The following is a 16,392-nucleotide window of genomic DNA, read 5'->3' as shown; positions in this document are numbered from 1 at the left end:
GGCGTAAGCCGTGCGGCATCCTAGATGTGCTGCAGGAAAATTGGGAGGAGGGACCTTCACCAAGTAAAAATGAAATCCAATACATCATTGACCTGCGCGCAAAACTCCACACACTTATGCACCTAACTCAGGAGAATTTGCAGCAGGCCCAAGAACGACAGACCCGCCTGTATGACAAGGGTACGCGCCTTAGGGAGTTCGCACTGGGAGAGAAAGTACTCGTACTGTTGCCCACATCAAGCTCCAAATTAGTCGCCAAGTGGCAAGAACCCTTTGAGGTCACATGGCGAGTCGGGGACGTTGACTATGAGGTGAGGCGAACGGATAGTGGTGGGGTGCTACAGATTTACCACCTCAACCTGCTCAAACTCTGGAACGAGGAGGTCCCTGTGGCGTTGGTGTCGGTGGTTCCGGAAAAGGTGGAGCTGGGGCCGGAGGTGCAAAAGGGAACACTGGCATCGCGTACCTCTCCGGTCCCCTGTGGAGACCACCTCTCCCCGACCCAACTCGCGGAGGTTGCCCAGTTGCAGACCGAGTTTTCGGACGTGTTCTTGCCCCTGCCCGGCCACACCAACCTCATGGAGCACCACATTGAGACGCCCCCGGGGGTGGTAGTGTGTAGCCGCCCTTACAGGTTACCCGAGCACAAGAAAAAAGTGGTTCGGGAAGAACTCGAGGCCATGCTCGAAATGGGCATCGTCAAGGAGTCCCACAGTGACTGGACCAGCCCGGTAGTCTTGGTACCCAAGGCCGACGGGTCGGTCCGGTTCTGTGTCTACTATAGAAAAGTCAACGCGGTGTCTAAATTCGATGCGTACCCAATGCCTCGTATTGATGAGTTGCTCGATCAGCTAGGCACGGCTCGTTTTTACTCGACACTGGATTTAACAAAGGGTTATTGGCAGATCCCCTTGACTCCATTATCCTGGGAAAAGATGGCCTTTTCCACACAGTTCGGCTTACACCAATTCGTCACACTTCCTTTTGGTCTGTTTGGGGCACCCGCTACGTTTCAGCGGCTGATGGACAGGGTCCTCCGCCCCCACGCCACCTATGTGGCCGCATACCTTGACGATATCATTATTTATAGTAATGACTGGCAGCGGCACTTACAACACCTGAGGGCCGTCCTTAAGTCGCTGAGGCGAGCGGGTCTCACAGCCAACCCAAAGAAGTGTGCAATTGGGTGGGTGGAAGTACGGTATCTGGGCTTCCACTTGGGCAACGGGCAGGTGCGTCCCCAAATTAACAAGACAGCAGCAATTGCGGCCTGCCCGAGGCCCAAGACCAAAAAGGGGGTGAGACAGTTCCTGGGGCTGGCTGGCTACTATCGTAGGTTTATACCTAATTATTCAGACGTCACCAGCCCGCTGACTGAGCTCACTAAAAGGGGGGCACCAGATCCGGTCCAGTAGATGGAGCAATGCCAGTGGGCTTTCTCTGAGGTAAAGGCTGCACTGTGCGGGGGGCCACTGTTACACTCCCCTGATTTTTCTCTCCCTTTTATGTTACAGACGAATGCGTTGGACAGAGGGCTGGGGGCCATGTTGTCCCAGGAGGTGGAGGGGGGGATCATCCCATGCTGTACATCAGTAGAAAGCTGTCGGTATGCGAGGGGCGCTACAGCACGATAGAAAAGGAGTGCCTCGTGATCAAGTGGGCGGTCCTCGCCCTCCACTACTACCTGCTGGGGTGCCCTTTCACCATCTGTTCGGACCACGCGCCCCTCCAGTGGCTCCACCGCATGAAGGATGCCAACGCATGGATCACCCGTTGGTATCTGGCACTCCAACTCTTTAATTTCAAGGTGATCCACAGGCCGGGGGCGCAGATGGTTGTGGTGGACCTTCTCTCCCATCGGCCATCGGGGGGGGGGGAGTCGGCTGCAGGCCGGACGGCTGCCTGGCCTGAGTCGGGTGGTGGGGGTATGCGGCAGCGGGGGCGTGGTCAAGCGCCGGTCTGTGACAGGAGGGCGGTGTCAGGGAAGGTAAGTGGCAGAATCACTACACATGTCATTAATTAATGTTTGTGTGTCTTCCCAGTGACTGCGCCGTATTTAAGGAGAGAGAGCGAGAGCAGAGGGAGCTCTCTCCACACCTAGATGGCTGATGTGTGTGCATGTGTCTGAGTGTGAGTGAGAGTACAGAGATACACTGAAAAGCTGAATAAAGCGAATTTTGTGAACTCAGTTCTGTCCTGCCGTCCTTCTGTGCTCCACCCACTTACACGAACTGTCACAACACAATATACAGAATATGTATAAATATATATAGCTCTGCATATATAGTTTATTGTCTAATATATAATATATAATATATTGTATACTCTACAGTGTACAGAATGTGTATAAATGTATTGCACATTAGAAATATGTTGCATTATAATGAATGTGTTAATGTATATTGCACTAAAAATTGGGTTGCACAAGAGAAATATGTATAACCATATTGCACACAAGAAATATCTTGCACTGTAATAAGTGTACTGAAATGTGTATTGCACTGTAGTAAGGTTGCACAAAGAGGTATAATTGCTCTACAATGTACTGTATATATTTTACTTAAGTTAGATGAAATTACATGAAGAGGTGCAAGAGATGTCAGAGATGGAGGGATGAGAGTGAGGTGGTGATGATACCTAGTGATTGTCTGTTGTTGTCTTTTATTGTTTGTTATTGTTACTGATATTGTCTGTTATTGTCCTAATTAAGAGCCCAAATGGCCTGAAGTTAGAAGCTCCTCCTCATTCTCTCTGTGTTGGCCTTGAGGAAGCAAAAGCGCATGGTTGGGGTGGCTGAGGTCTTTCATTATTTTTCCTGTCCTTAGTCTGGAACTGCTTGGTGTAAATAGATTCCAGGTCACGGAGCTTGGTGTAGATGATGCGTTCGGCTGATCAAACCACTCTCTGGAGAGCCTGTCTGTCCTACTTGGTGCTGTTCCCAAACCAGAGATGTTTCCTGTCAGGATGTTCTCAATGGTACAAGAGTAAAAGTTTCTCAGTACCCTTGGTGCAAGATGGAAGTCTCTGAGACAAACTTGTTGGTTCCCTTTCAGCTCCATGAAACAAGGCTTAATTCATCCTTAAAAGTCCTGAAATTAAAAAGAATTTTCTCATGTATACCTGCATTTGGTATGTCATAGAGTAAAACACAAAAAAGTATGAAAAGAAATTATTTCTTGTTTGTTTTACAAAGATATTCTAAAATAGCATGGACAGATTTGTTGTTATCTCTCAAAAAGATTTAAAATAATTGGATTATAGTGAGGGGTGGTACGGTGGTGTACTGGTTACCACTGGCACCTGACAGCAAGAAGGTTCTGGGTTCAAGCCCAGCGGCCGACAAGGATCTTTCTGCGTGGAGTTTGTATGTTCTCCCTGTGTCTGTGTGGGTTTCCTCCGGTGCTCCATTTCCCCCACAGTCCAAAGACATGCAGGTTAGGCTAATTGGTGGCTCTAAATTGACCGTGGGTGTGAATGGTTGTTTGTGTCTATGTATCAGCCCTGTGATGATCTGGCAACTTGTCCAGGGTGTACCCTGCCTCTTGCCCATAGTCAGCTGGGATAGGCTCCACCTTGCCTGCAACCCTGTACATGATAAGTGACTACAGATAATGGATGGATGGATTATAATGATATTTCAAACTAATTGTTTAACCTTTATTAGTATCACAGGTGTCTTCAATCTTTTAATCAATCATTCAGTCTATTTAAATGGAGAAAAGTCGTCACTCTGCTGTTTCATATCATCGTATGCACCACATAGAACATGGACCAGAGAAAGCAAAGGAGAGAGTTGTTTGAGGAGATCAGAAAGAAAATTATAGACAAGTATGTTAAAGGCAAAGAATATCAGACCATCTCCAAGGAGCTTGATGTTACTGTGTCAATAATGCGGCATTGAGATGGATGTAAGTACAGTGCCTTGCAAAAGTATTCATACCCCTTGAACTTTTTCACATTTTTCCACCTTACAACCACAAACTTAAATGTTTTTTTATTGAGATTTTATGTGATAGACCAACACAGAGTAACATATAATTGTGAAGTGAAATGAAAATAATAAATGGTCTTCAAATTTTTAAACAAATAAAAATCTGAAAAATCTGGTGTGCATTAGTATTCAGCCCCCTGTCCTCTGATACCTCTAAATAAAATCCAGTGCAATCAATTGCCTTCAGAAGTCATCTAAGTAGTTAATAGAGTCCTACTGTGTGTAATTTACTCTCAGCATAAATACACTTGCTCTGTGAAGGCCTCAGTTGTTTGTTAGAGAATACTGAATAACAAACAGCATCATGAAGACCAAAGAACTCACCAGACAGGTCAGGGATAAAGTTCTGGAGAAGTTTAAAGCAGGGTTAGGTTATAAAAAAATATCCCAAGCTCTGAAGATTTCAAGAAGCACTGCTCAATCCATCATTCAAAAATGGAAAAAGTATGGCACAACTGCAAACCTACCAAGACATGGCCGTCCACCTAAACTGACAGAGCAAGCAAGGAGAGCACTGGTCAGAGAAGCAGCCAAGAGGCCCATGATCACTCTGGAGGAGCTGCAGAAATCCACAGCTCAGGTGTGAGAATCTGTGCACAGGACAACTATAAGTCGTACACACCGCAAATCTGGCCTTTTTGGAAGAGTGGCAAGAAGAAAGCCATTGTTGAAAGACAGGCATAAGAAGCCATGTGGAGGACACAGCAAACATGTGGAAGAAGGTGCTTTGGTCAGATGAGACCAAAGTTGAACTTTTTGGCCTAAATGCAAAGTGCTATGTGTGGTGGAAAACTAACACTGCTCATCACCCTGCACACACCATCCCCACTGTGAAACATGGTGGTGGCAGCATCATGCAATGGGGATGCTTTTCTTCAGCAGGGACAGGGAAGCTGGTCAGAGTTGATGGGAAGATGGATGGAGCTAAATACAGGGCAATCCTGGAAGAAAACCTGTTGGAGGCTGCAAAAGACTTGAGACTGGGAAGGAGATTCACCTTCCAGCAAGACAATGACCCTAAACATACAGCCAGAGCTACAATGGAATGGTTTGGATCAAAGAATATTCATGTGTGTACCAAGCGTACTAGGTGGGTGGAGCACAGAAGCATGGCAGGCCAGTACTGAGTTCTCAATAACTCTTTTATTATCAGCTTTTCAGCTTCTACATGTTTACTCATATACATATACACACATGCCACACACACACGTGTTCTGGTCGGAGAGAGCCTGCTCTGCTCTCACTCTCTTCCTTAAATAGGGCACTGCTCCTGGGAAGACAAACAAACACAGATTAATTCACATCAGGTGGAGTGATTCTGCCACTTACCTTCCCTGACTCTGACCTCCGGTCACAAACCGACGCTTGACCATGCCCCCACTGCCACATACCCCCACCGCCCGACTCAGGCCAGGCAGCCGTCCGGCCTGCAGCCGACTCCCCCCCCTTGACGGGAGAGGAAGTCCGCCATGACCATCTGCGCCCCCAGCCTGTGGACCACCTTGAAGTTAAAGGGTTGGAGTGCCAGATACCAACGGGTGATCTGCGCGTTGGCATCGTTCATGCGGTGGAGCCACTGGAGGGGCGCGTGGTCCGAACAGATGGTGAAAGGGCGTCCCAGCAGGTAGTAACGGAGGGTGAGGACTGCCCACTTGATGGCCAGGCACTCCTTCTCTATGGTGCTGTAGCGCCCCTCACGCACTGAGAGCTTTCGACTTATATACAGCACTGGGCGATCCTCCCCCTCCACCTCCTGGGACAAAACAGCCCCCAGCCCTCTGTCCGACACGTCCGTCTGCATTATAAAAGGGAGAGAAAAGTCAGGGGAGTGTAACAGTGGCCCCCCACACAGTGCAGCCTTTACCTCAGAAATAGCCCGCTGGCATTGCTCCGTCCACTGGACCAGATCTGGTGCCCCCTTTTTAGTGAGATCAGTCAGCGGGCTGGTGACGTCCGAATAATTAGGTATAAACCTATGATAGTAGCCAGCCAGCCCCAGGAACTGTCTCACCCCCTTTTTGGTCTTGGGCCTCGGGCAGGGCGCAATTGCCACTGTCTTGTTAATTTGGGGACGCACCTGCCTATTGCCCAAGTGGAAGCCCAGATACCGTACTTCCACCCGCCCAATCGCACACTTCTTCAGGTTGGCTGTGAGGCCCGCCCACCTTAGCGACCTAAGGATGGCCCTCAGATGTTGGAGGTGCCTCGGCCAGTCATTACTATAGATAATGATATCGTCGAGATAGGCGGCCGCATAGGTGGCATGGGGGCGAAGGACCCTATCCATCAGTCACTGAAATGTAGTGAACGCACCAAACAGCCCAAAAGGAAGTGTGACAAACTGGTGTAAGCCGAACAGTGTGGAAAAGGCTGTTTTTTTCTCGGGATAATGGAGTCAAGGAGATCTGCTAATAACCCTTTGTTAAATCCAGTGTCGAGTAAAAGCAAGCTGTGCCTAGTCGATTGAGCAACTCATCAATACGAGGCATTGGGTACGCGTCGAATTTAGACACCACATTGACTTTTCTATAGTCTACACAGAACCGGACCGACTCATCGGCCTTGGGTACCAAGACCACTGGAGTGCTGCAGTCACTGCGGGACTCCTCAAAAATGCCCATTTCGAGCATGGTCTCGAGTTCTTCTGAACCACCTTTTTCTTGTGTTCGGGCAGTCTGTAAGGGCGGCTGCGCACTACCACCCCCGGGGGCGTCTCAATGTGGTGTTCTATGAAGTGGGTGCGGCCAGGCAGGGGCGAGAACACGTCAGAAAATTCTGTTTGCAACCGGGCGACCTCCGCGAGCTGGGTTGGTGAGAGGTGGGCTCCACAGGGGACCGGAGTGGTGGGTGATGCCAATTTTCCCTTTTGAACCTCCGGCCCCACCTCCGCCTTCTCAGAAACCACCGACACCAGCGCCACGGGGACCTCCTCGCTCCATCGTTTTCACAGATTGAGGTGGTATACCTGTAACGCCCCACCCCTGTCCGTTCACCTCACCTCATAGTCAATGTCCCCGACTCGCCGTGTGACCTCAAAGGGTCCTTGCCACTTGGTGATTAATTTAGAGCTCTATGTGAGCAACAGTACGAGTACTTTATCTCCCGGTGTGAACTCCCTGAGGCACGTACCCTTGTTGTACAGGTGGGTTTTTCGTTCTTGGGCCTGCCGCAAATTCTCCTGGGTTAGGTGGGCGAGTGTGTGAAGTTTTGCGCGCAGGTCAATAACGTATTGGATTTCATTTTTACTTTGTGAAGGTCCCTCCTCCCAATTTTCCCGCAGCACATCTAGAATGCTGCGCGGCTTATGCCCATATAACAATTCAAACGGGGAGAACCCCGTGGAGGCTTGTGGGACCTCTCGCACTGAAAACAACAAGGGTTCAAGCCACTTATCCCAATTACGTGCATCCTCACTTACGAATTTTTTAATTGTATTTTTGAGGGTGCGATTGAACCGTTCAACTAAACCGTCTATTTTTGGGTGATAAATCCTGGTGCGGATCGGCTTAATAGCCTACAACCCATACAGTTCCTTTAGTGTACGTGACATAAAAGCAGTGCCTTGGTCAGTCAGAATCTCTTTCAGGATTCCAACTCAGGAGATAACGCGGAAGAGTGCCTCCGCAATACTGCGTGCTGAGATATTGCGAAGAGGCACTGCTTCTGGGTATCGCATTGCATAGTCCACCAGAACTAATATAAAGCGGTAACCTCGTGCTGACCAATCTAATGGCCCGACGAGATCCATCCCAATTCTTTCGAATGGGGTCTCGATTAATGGTAGAGGACACAAAGGCGCTTTTGGGATGGCCACTGGATTTACTAACTGGCATTCGCAGCATGCCGTACACCACCTATGGACATCGCCACGAATCCCTGGCCAATAGAACCGGGCCATTATTTGGGCTAGTGTTTTATCCTGCCCTAAGTGTCCAGCCATGGGATTAAAGTGAGCCACCTGGAATACCAATTCCCGGCGGCTTTTCGGAATCAAAAGCTGTGTGACTTGCTCTTTAGTTTGAGTGTCCTGCATCACTTGGTATAATCTATCCTTTATAATCGCGAAGTAGGGGAAGGACGGGGTGGCGTTTGGCTGGAGCGTTTGACCATCGATTACTCTCACTTGGTCAAACGCATGCCACAGAGTCTCATCTCGCGACTGCTCTAATGGAAAATCCGCGAGAGATTCCCCGAGAGAGAGGAGGAGCCGGCGGCCCCTCACTCTGACGCGGAGCTGACGTAGATGGCTCTGTGACAGCTGCTCCCACCAACGCAACACCGGGACCTCCCCTTATTAAACTACGGCAGGACCCTCTCTTTACTAGGTACCTCATTAATTTCCCAAATCCCGGCCAATCCGTCCCCAATATTATTGAGTGGGTAAGGCGAGGATTAACTGCCGCCTTCACTCTAAATTTTTCCCCTCGAAAAAAATGTGGACTGACACTAAAGAGTAGTTGTGAACATCCCTGTGCACACACAACACCTTCACCAATTGTGCTCCCCCCAATGCCTCGTCTTGCACCAGGTTTTGGTGGATTGAGGTCTGATTACAATCAGAATCCACCAACGCCTGATATGTATCCCCTTGGATACTCATCGGTATGCGATACGCTCCAGCCCGATTGAGGGTGGCTCCTGGCATGTTGGGGATCCAAACCACCGCGCCCACCTCCATTACCGAGCACTGCTGTTAGAGGTGGCCCGGCTCCCCGCAACGCCAGCAAACCGGCCCAGGCTTCCTCTCTGCACTGGTGCTCTGGGGCTCACTCACCTGAGGGGGGGGGGGAGAGACAGACACAGAAGGGAGAAACGGGAGGGCTCCGCAGGTGCAGCGAGCCGGCTGGGGTGGGGCCGGCCCCCACCTCCGCGGTGGGGGAACGGGGCAAGGAGGAGAGGGAGAGAGAGAGAGAGAGAGGAGAAGAGGTTGTCTGCTGTCCTGCCATTGGGACAGCTGCCAAATGGTCCTCCGCCAGCTCGATTACCTGATCCAGCGATGCCGGTTGGTGGCACTGGACCCACTCTGCAGCTCCGGCTGGTAGACGCGCGATGAACTGCTCCAGCGCCACCTGGTCGATGATCCCCTCAGCGTTGCAGTTGTCGGCCCTCAACCACCGCCTGCAGATGTCCCAGAGTTGCTGGCCAAACGCGAACGGCCGGCCGACTTCCTCCAAGCGCAAAGTGCAGAAGCGCTGCCGTTGTTGCTCGGGGTTGCGTCCCACACGCTGGAGGACGGCCCGGCAAAGGTCTGCGTAGGCCAGCCAGCGGTCGGCGGGGAGCTGTAGCGCGGCCAGCTGCGCCTCTCCCGTTAGCAGGGGGAGGAGGCGCGCCGCGCGCTGTTCCATCGGCCACCCCGAGGTCTCTGCCACCTGCTCAAAGAACGTGAGGAAGGCCTCGGGGTCGTCCTGCGGGCCCATCTTCATCAGGGTGAAGGGGGACGGCCCCGTGGCGGTGGACCCCGCCGACATGAGGAGGTGCCGGAACGCCTGTCGCTCATCCTGCTGAGCCAGCACCAGGGCCTCGAACCGCTGTTCCTGTTCCTTCCGGAGGGCGACTAGTGCCTGGTGCTGGCTTTGCTGGGCCGTGGCAAGGGCGTGGACCAGCTCGGCGAAAGGGGAGGACTCCATGGGGCTGTTCTGCTTCGGCGCTCCAATCCCGGGTTTCAGCACCACTGTACCAAGCGTTCTAGGTGGGTGGAGCACAGAAGCACAGCAGGCCAGTACTGAGTTCTCAATAACTCTTTTATTATCAGCTTTTCAGCTTCTACACGTTTACACATATACATATACACACACGCCACACACACACACGCGTGTTCTGGTCAGGGAGAGAGCCCGCTCTGCTCTCGCTCTCTTCCTTAAATAGGGCGCAGCTCCTGGGAAGACACACAAACACAGGTTAATTCACATCAGGTGTAGTGATTCTGCCACTTACCTTCCCTGACTCCGCCCTCCGGTCACAAACCGATGCTTGACCACGCCCCCACTGCCACAATGTGTTAGAATGGCCCAGTCAAAGTTCAGACCTATCTGTGGCAAGGCTTGAAAATTACTGTTCACAGACGCTCTCCATCCAATCTGGCTGAGCTTGAGCTATTTTGCAAAGAAGAATGGGCAAAAATTTCAGTGTCTAGATGTGCAAAGCTGGTAGAGACATACCACAAAAGACTTGCAGCTATAATTGCAGCAAAAGGTGGCTCTACAAAGTATTGACGCAGGGGGGCTGAATACTAATGCACATCACATTTTTCAGATTTTTATTTGTTTAAAATTTTGAAGACTATTTATCATTTTCGTTTCACTTCACAATTATGTGCTACTCTGTGTTGGTCTGTCACAAAATCTCAATAAAAAAAACTTCTTAGTTCGTGGTTGTAAGGTGGAAAAATGTGAAAAAGTTCAAGGGGTATGAATACTTTTGCAAGGCACTGTACAGGGAGGTTTTATTTACAAATGCACTATGTACAGCAAACTGTGAGGCAAGGTCAGAGTAATGAAATGTAGACAAATGAAAATGAAACAAAACAAACAGAAAGCAGTTATTAATCAGAAACATCAACCATAGTCATTAAAACAGAGTACTTAAACATGGCAATAAACACACATGACAGAACTCATGACAACAGTGATACAGAGATACAATACTTTGCGAAGTGTACATGTTGGCAGCTTCTTTTTATGCATGTGCTGATTGTGCTACAAATGATGAAATGTCCTAAAGGGCACGTGTGGCTGCTTAAGCAGTGCCAGACTCGAGCACACAAAGGTGTGACAGAACCCCCAAAGAGCTCCCTCAAGGAGCTAAAGTCCTCTTTGGGCTGCCTTGTGGTAAAGGGCCTACCATGAGGAAACATCCCCTCAGAGCTCCACTCTGGCTCTGGGCAGACATGGAACTAGAACCTGGGCTTAGGGAGAGGGGCTTGGCCTCTGATCAGGCCTTGAACTGAGGCATGAAGATGGACGGGAGCTCAAGCAAAGGCAATGGCTTGGGTGTGGAATCAGACATGGATTCCAGGATGAACAAGAATTCAGACATAGACTTGGGCTCAGGCTTTGATATGGACTTGGGCTCTGGACTAAGCTTGGGCACTGGATTTGTCATGGACTTGGGCTCTGGACAGGGCATGGATTCAGTCTCCAAATTGGACTTGGACTTGGGCATAGACATGGTTTCATGTATAGACATGGCCTTGAGCAAGAGCATGGACCCTGACATTGGCATGGGCATGAATTCAAACATGGGCATGGACATGGGCATCGGCATGGGCATGGTCTCATGCATGATTCTGGGCATCAGCATGAGTCCTGGCTTTAACATGGGCATGGACTTGGACATGGGCTCAGATCTTGGCATGGGCACTGACATGAACATGTGCATGGATTTGGACATGGGCTTGAACCTTGGCATGGGCACCAGAGAAGCAACATCCTCCCTGAAGCCCAGTGGTGGAACAAAGAGCTCATCCCCCACTGAAATCTGTCGCCAAAGTGACAACATTCTCAAAACCCTATGGAAGAGTGAGCAGTGGAGCGAAGGCCATGCCACTGACCTCTGGAGCAGGCAGTGGAGGGGAAACCACCCCATCAGCCTCTGGCCCAGGCTCTGGAGCAGAAGTCATGCTGTCAGTCTCGGACACCATTTCTGGAGCTGGCTCTGGAGTGGAGTCCACCCATGATGCTGGCTCTGGAGCTGAGTCTGTTGGGGAGGTGTCCCTGTGGACCTCTGATGCTCACTCTGAAGCTGGCTCTGGAGCAGAGGCTATGCTGTTGGCCTCTGGTGCTGGTCCTGAAATAGAGGCCATGCTGTTAGCCTCTGGCTCTGGAGCTGGCTCTGGAATGGAGGCCGCCCTGTCAGCCTCCTGAGTCTCAGCCCCCCCCCCGCAAAAAAAAAAAATTATGTGGGTCCTCCTTTCTGATAGCCTTTAACCAGGACTTGGGCTCCTCCCTAAATGACTTGGAGGTCCAGAGGCATGGGTGCTGTACTCTCACAAGGTGTTCAGCCCACCAGTATGCCTGTCTGGTGAGCCAATAGATCATGCAGTCAATCCAACATGTCTCCAGTGGCTTGGGCTCCACCAGGCCTTTGTGAAAGAAGCATCACTGCAGGAGGAAACCATCATATGGCACCAGAATGTCCAGCCCAATGTGCTGGAGAAAGCGTACTGATCCCAGGTTAAGTACCCTGACCTCAGTGCAGGACTGTGCGGCGTGCCTGTATCCTTCTGCTACAGCCATTGTGTAGGTGAAGTATTCTATTAGTAATGAAGTGTTGAGACATATGTAAGTGCAGGGACCTTTATTTCCAAAAGAGCTATGTACAGAGAAATAGTGAGACAAGGTCAGAGTAACAAAACTTAGACCAAGAGAACTGAAACAAAACAAACAGAAAGCAGTCATTAATCAGAAACATCAGAGTCATTCAAACAGAGTACTTAAACATGGTGAGAAACAAATTTGACAGAAATCCTGACAACAGTGAGACAGAGATACAAGACTTTGCAAAGTGTAAGTGTTGGCAGCATCCTTTTAAGTGTGTGCTGATTGTGCTCCAAATCAACAACAGGTGTGTGCAATGATGAATTATCCCAATTCTGAAAGAAAACTCCATTTTTGAAAGAAAAACTTTTTTTAAGCCAGACTGGAATTCACTAAAATGCATATTGACTTACCACAATGCCTCTGGGAGCATGTCCTTTGGACAGATTAGATAAAACTCAAGTTGATTGGCAAGTCACATCAGCTCTCTTTCCACAGAAGAAAAAAATGAAGCTTTCAAAGAAAAGACCACCATACCAAGTGTGAAACACAGAGGAGGCTTGGGTATGATTTGGGGTTGCTTTGCTGTGTCTGGCAGGGGGTGCCTTGAATCTGTGCAGGGCACAATGAAATCTCAAGACTATCAAGGAATTCTGGAGTTAAACATACTACCCAGTGTCAGATAGCTGTGTCTCAGTCACAGGTCATGGGTCCTCCAGCAGAATAAAAACCCAAAACACACCACTAAAAGCACCCAAGAATGGCGAAGAACAAAACATTGGACTATTCTGACATGGCCTTCTATGAGCCTTGATCTGAATACAATCAAACATCTCTGTAAAGTGCTGAAACATGCAGTGTGGAGAAGGCACCCTTCAAACCTGAGATAGTTAAAGCAGTTTGCTCAAGAAGAGTGGGTCAAATGACCTGTTGGCAGATGCAGAAGTTTCATTGAGAGTGAAAGAGATTGCTTGTTAGCAGTGATTGCTGCTCAAAGTTGTGCAACAAAATATTAAGTAGAGGGTACCATCATTTTTGTCCATGCCATTTTCATTTGTTTTGTGAAGTAAAATATTCAATTGAATATTTGCCAAGATGTGTTCCAAGATGGTGGTGTGGCAGTAGCATGCAGCAGTTTCTCCGGATTCAAAATAGTGCTTTTTTTGTGTCATTTTGTTCCTTTGTTCAACCTTGTACAGCGCATGGACATCGGATCAACTAGCGTTCATGTTTACCATTGCCCAACACTCCTTCAGTACAGAAACCATGCAGAAAACATTATAAATGATGATCTGCTGGAGAACCTATGTGACCTAAGCCTGCTGCAAGGAACAGGCCTCTAGTCCTTGGCCTCGCCTGAGGCTGGTGACACAGGGAGGCATCATCGGAACTGTTGTGCAAGGAGGCAGAAACGCAGCAAGTGTGGGGTGTCTGTGCTAGGCAAACCGCTAATCCTAGCTGGCCAGCTCTCCCATCCATTCTATACTCCATTTTCTGCTCCCTGGAAAATAAACTAGACTATATCCAACTCCAGTGGACTACCCAGCATGAGTTTAGAGACTGCTGTGTCCTTGTTTTCGTGGAGACGTGGCTCAGCAACCGAGTGCTGGACACTGCCATTCAGCTGGATAGGCTAGCTTCTTCCTGAGCTGACAGAAATGCAACTCTGTGTGGTAAAGCTCATGGTGGTGGCTTGTGTATTTACATCAACACAGAAAGGTGCAAGAATTTGGTGCTAGTTTCTGGTTATTGCTCATCGCTAGTGGACTTGGTGTTTGTTGGATGTAGACCATTTTATTTACCACGAGAATTCACTTCCGCATTCACATTCAAAGTTTGCATTCCCCCCGGCACTAATGCTCAGGAAGCGGTCTGTGTACTGTACAGTGCTATCAGCGAACTGCAGAATGCTGCACACCCAGATAGACTGTTTATTGTCGCCAGAGATTTCAACCATGCAAATCTCAGGTTGGTGCTCCCTAAATTCCATTAGTATGTGGACTCTGCAACGAGAGAGACAAACACGCTGGATCTTGTTTACACAAACATTCCTAGCATGTCCCGAACAGTGATTGCTGCTCAAAGATGTGCAACAAAATATTAAGTTAAGGGTGTCATTATTTTTGTCCATGACATTTTTCTTTGGTTTGTGAAGTAAAACAATCAGTTGGCTCAAATATCAAAGGCAAAGGCTGATTTGTATGAAACATGGAATAAACAACGCTGGATGCCATTAAATATTGTCAGTTTCAAGTTAATTCAGAAATAGTTGTGGGTTCTTTTTTTTTTCATGGAAGGGTACCAACAAATTTATCCATGTCTGTGTATGGCATCTCTGTCCTCAATTTGCATTCTAGGTGTAATTTTTTTGGCAAAAAACCTATCATTTATACCCAGTGTGAAGTCACGCTTGGAAATCTCTTTTAATTAGCTCTGCACCATCACCTGACTTCAACTAGTTTGAAAGAGACAGTACACAGAGACTTCTTTTAGAAATGCATGTATTCATGAACCAGACAGAGTTGAACCAATTTGATCGCTGTGTGCATTTCTCCTGTTCAGAAAGATCTGCATCTCCCGTAATTTATGTCTTACTGTATGTATGTGCGACTGCTGTGGTTCTGCTAACAGTGTGTGGAAATCTGCTTGTCATTGTGTCTGTTCTTCACTTCAAGCAGCTTCACACACCAACCAACATGCTCCTGCTCTCTCTGGCGGTGTCGGATTGCTTAATTGGTGCTTTAGTGTCATGCTGGATTTCTGATAAGGGGTACTGCATCAGTATATTGATGATTACTTACGTTCTCACAGGCCTAGCCATCTATAATATTGCCCTGATTGCTATGCACCAATATTTGGCTCTCTCAAACCTGTTTTTCTACGTAAACATAATCTCTAGGAGGACAATGAGCATTGTGGTTTTTTCCAACTGGTGTGCTTCTCTGGTATATTACATGACATTCTGTTATTTCAATGAAATTTTCGCAAGCTCTGTAATGTGTCCTGGAGAGTGTTATCTTTTTCTGAATGAGGTTTGGTCTGTAATTGATCTTGTAATAACATTTATCTTTCCATGTTGTGTCATAATCATATTGTATACTGGGGTTTTTGTGATTGCTAAGAAACATGCCACTGCTATCAGAGAGCTTAATAATCACACACGGCCTGAAACACAGAAAATCACGTCACACTCGATGAAATCTGAGAGAAAAGCCGCTAAAGTCCTCGGCATTTTAGTGTCTGTGTTCCTGGTGTGTTTACTTCCATATTTTATTTATAGTTTATTAGGTGACATTATTGAACTACAGCCAGAAACATTTCTGGAAGTTGGTATTGTGCTTTATCTTAATTCAACCATTAATCCAGTTATTTATGCTCTGTTTTACCCGTGGTTTAGGAGGTGCATTAAATCAATTCTAACTTTGCAAATATTCCAAACTGACTCTGCATTAATAAATGTTTTTTTCATGAATGTGTTTTAGATTATAGGCATGAATGTACATATATTTTTTCTTTTTATTTAACAGTGGAATTATTCAAGTTATCAATTTTTAAGAATGAAGAAAGAAAATGTTCAATATCTTGAATGTTAAGTTTTCATGATTCTGCACTAAGTGCAGGTCACTATTTGAATTTAAGCAAATTTGTGCTATTGATCTTGCTCACTTCATGACAGACAAAACCCTGTCATTCATACCCAATATGAAGTCACGCTTGGAAATCTCTTTTACTTAGCTCTGCAACATCACCTGACTTCAGCTAGTTTGAAAGAAACAGGGAGGATAATCATTAACCTCTCATGGTTTCACAATGTGGCAGTGATATGACAATGTAAATGCTAGTTATTTGTGAAGATGGTCCTGAATTCATAGACATTGCCTCAGAAGGCATTGAGGAATGCTCACTGTGGTCATCAGGTTTGGTGGTTAAAAAGCTGGTCTCTCTTAGAATATCCCTCCCCTGTGCCTCGGGTAAACTCTGTAGCGTTGTGGTCCTGGTCTCCTCACATTTAACCACATCACATGTTTCTGCCTGCTCTTCTGTGTTTGTGGTCAAAAATGGATACAGCCAAAGACACATGCACACAAACACCTGTGCAGGTAACACACCCTCCCTGAAAGAGCAAACCTATTTGCAAATGCCTAG

At 47.9% G+C, this 16,392-nt stretch overlaps 1 protein-coding gene across 1 annotated transcript; it reads left to right on the top strand.

The window, feature by feature from the left end:
* Positions 1-14,741: 14,741 nt before the first annotated feature.
* LOC132875897 (trace amine-associated receptor 13c-like) lies at positions 14,742-15,728 on the top strand. The gene has a single exon (XM_060913038.1). The coding sequence runs from the start codon at positions 14,742-14,744 to the stop codon at positions 15,726-15,728; it is 987 nt and encodes a 328-aa protein (XP_060769021.1).
* The last annotated feature ends 664 nt before the right edge of the window (positions 15,729-16,392 follow it).

This window comes from Neoarius graeffei, chromosome 2 (genome assembly GCF_027579695.1).
Source record: "Neoarius graeffei isolate fNeoGra1 chromosome 2, fNeoGra1.pri, whole genome shotgun sequence".
Taxonomy (NCBI): domain Eukaryota; kingdom Metazoa; phylum Chordata; class Actinopteri; order Siluriformes; family Ariidae; genus Neoarius; species Neoarius graeffei.
Note: the sequence above shows the minus strand (reverse complement) of the source record. Positions and strands in the feature narration are given on the sequence as shown.

Excerpts from the sequence above, each read along its gene's own strand:
- LOC132875897 (XM_060913038.1), top strand. The coding sequence starts at position 14,742 with ATGCATGTATTCATGAACCAGACAGAGTTGAACCAATTTGATCGCTGT.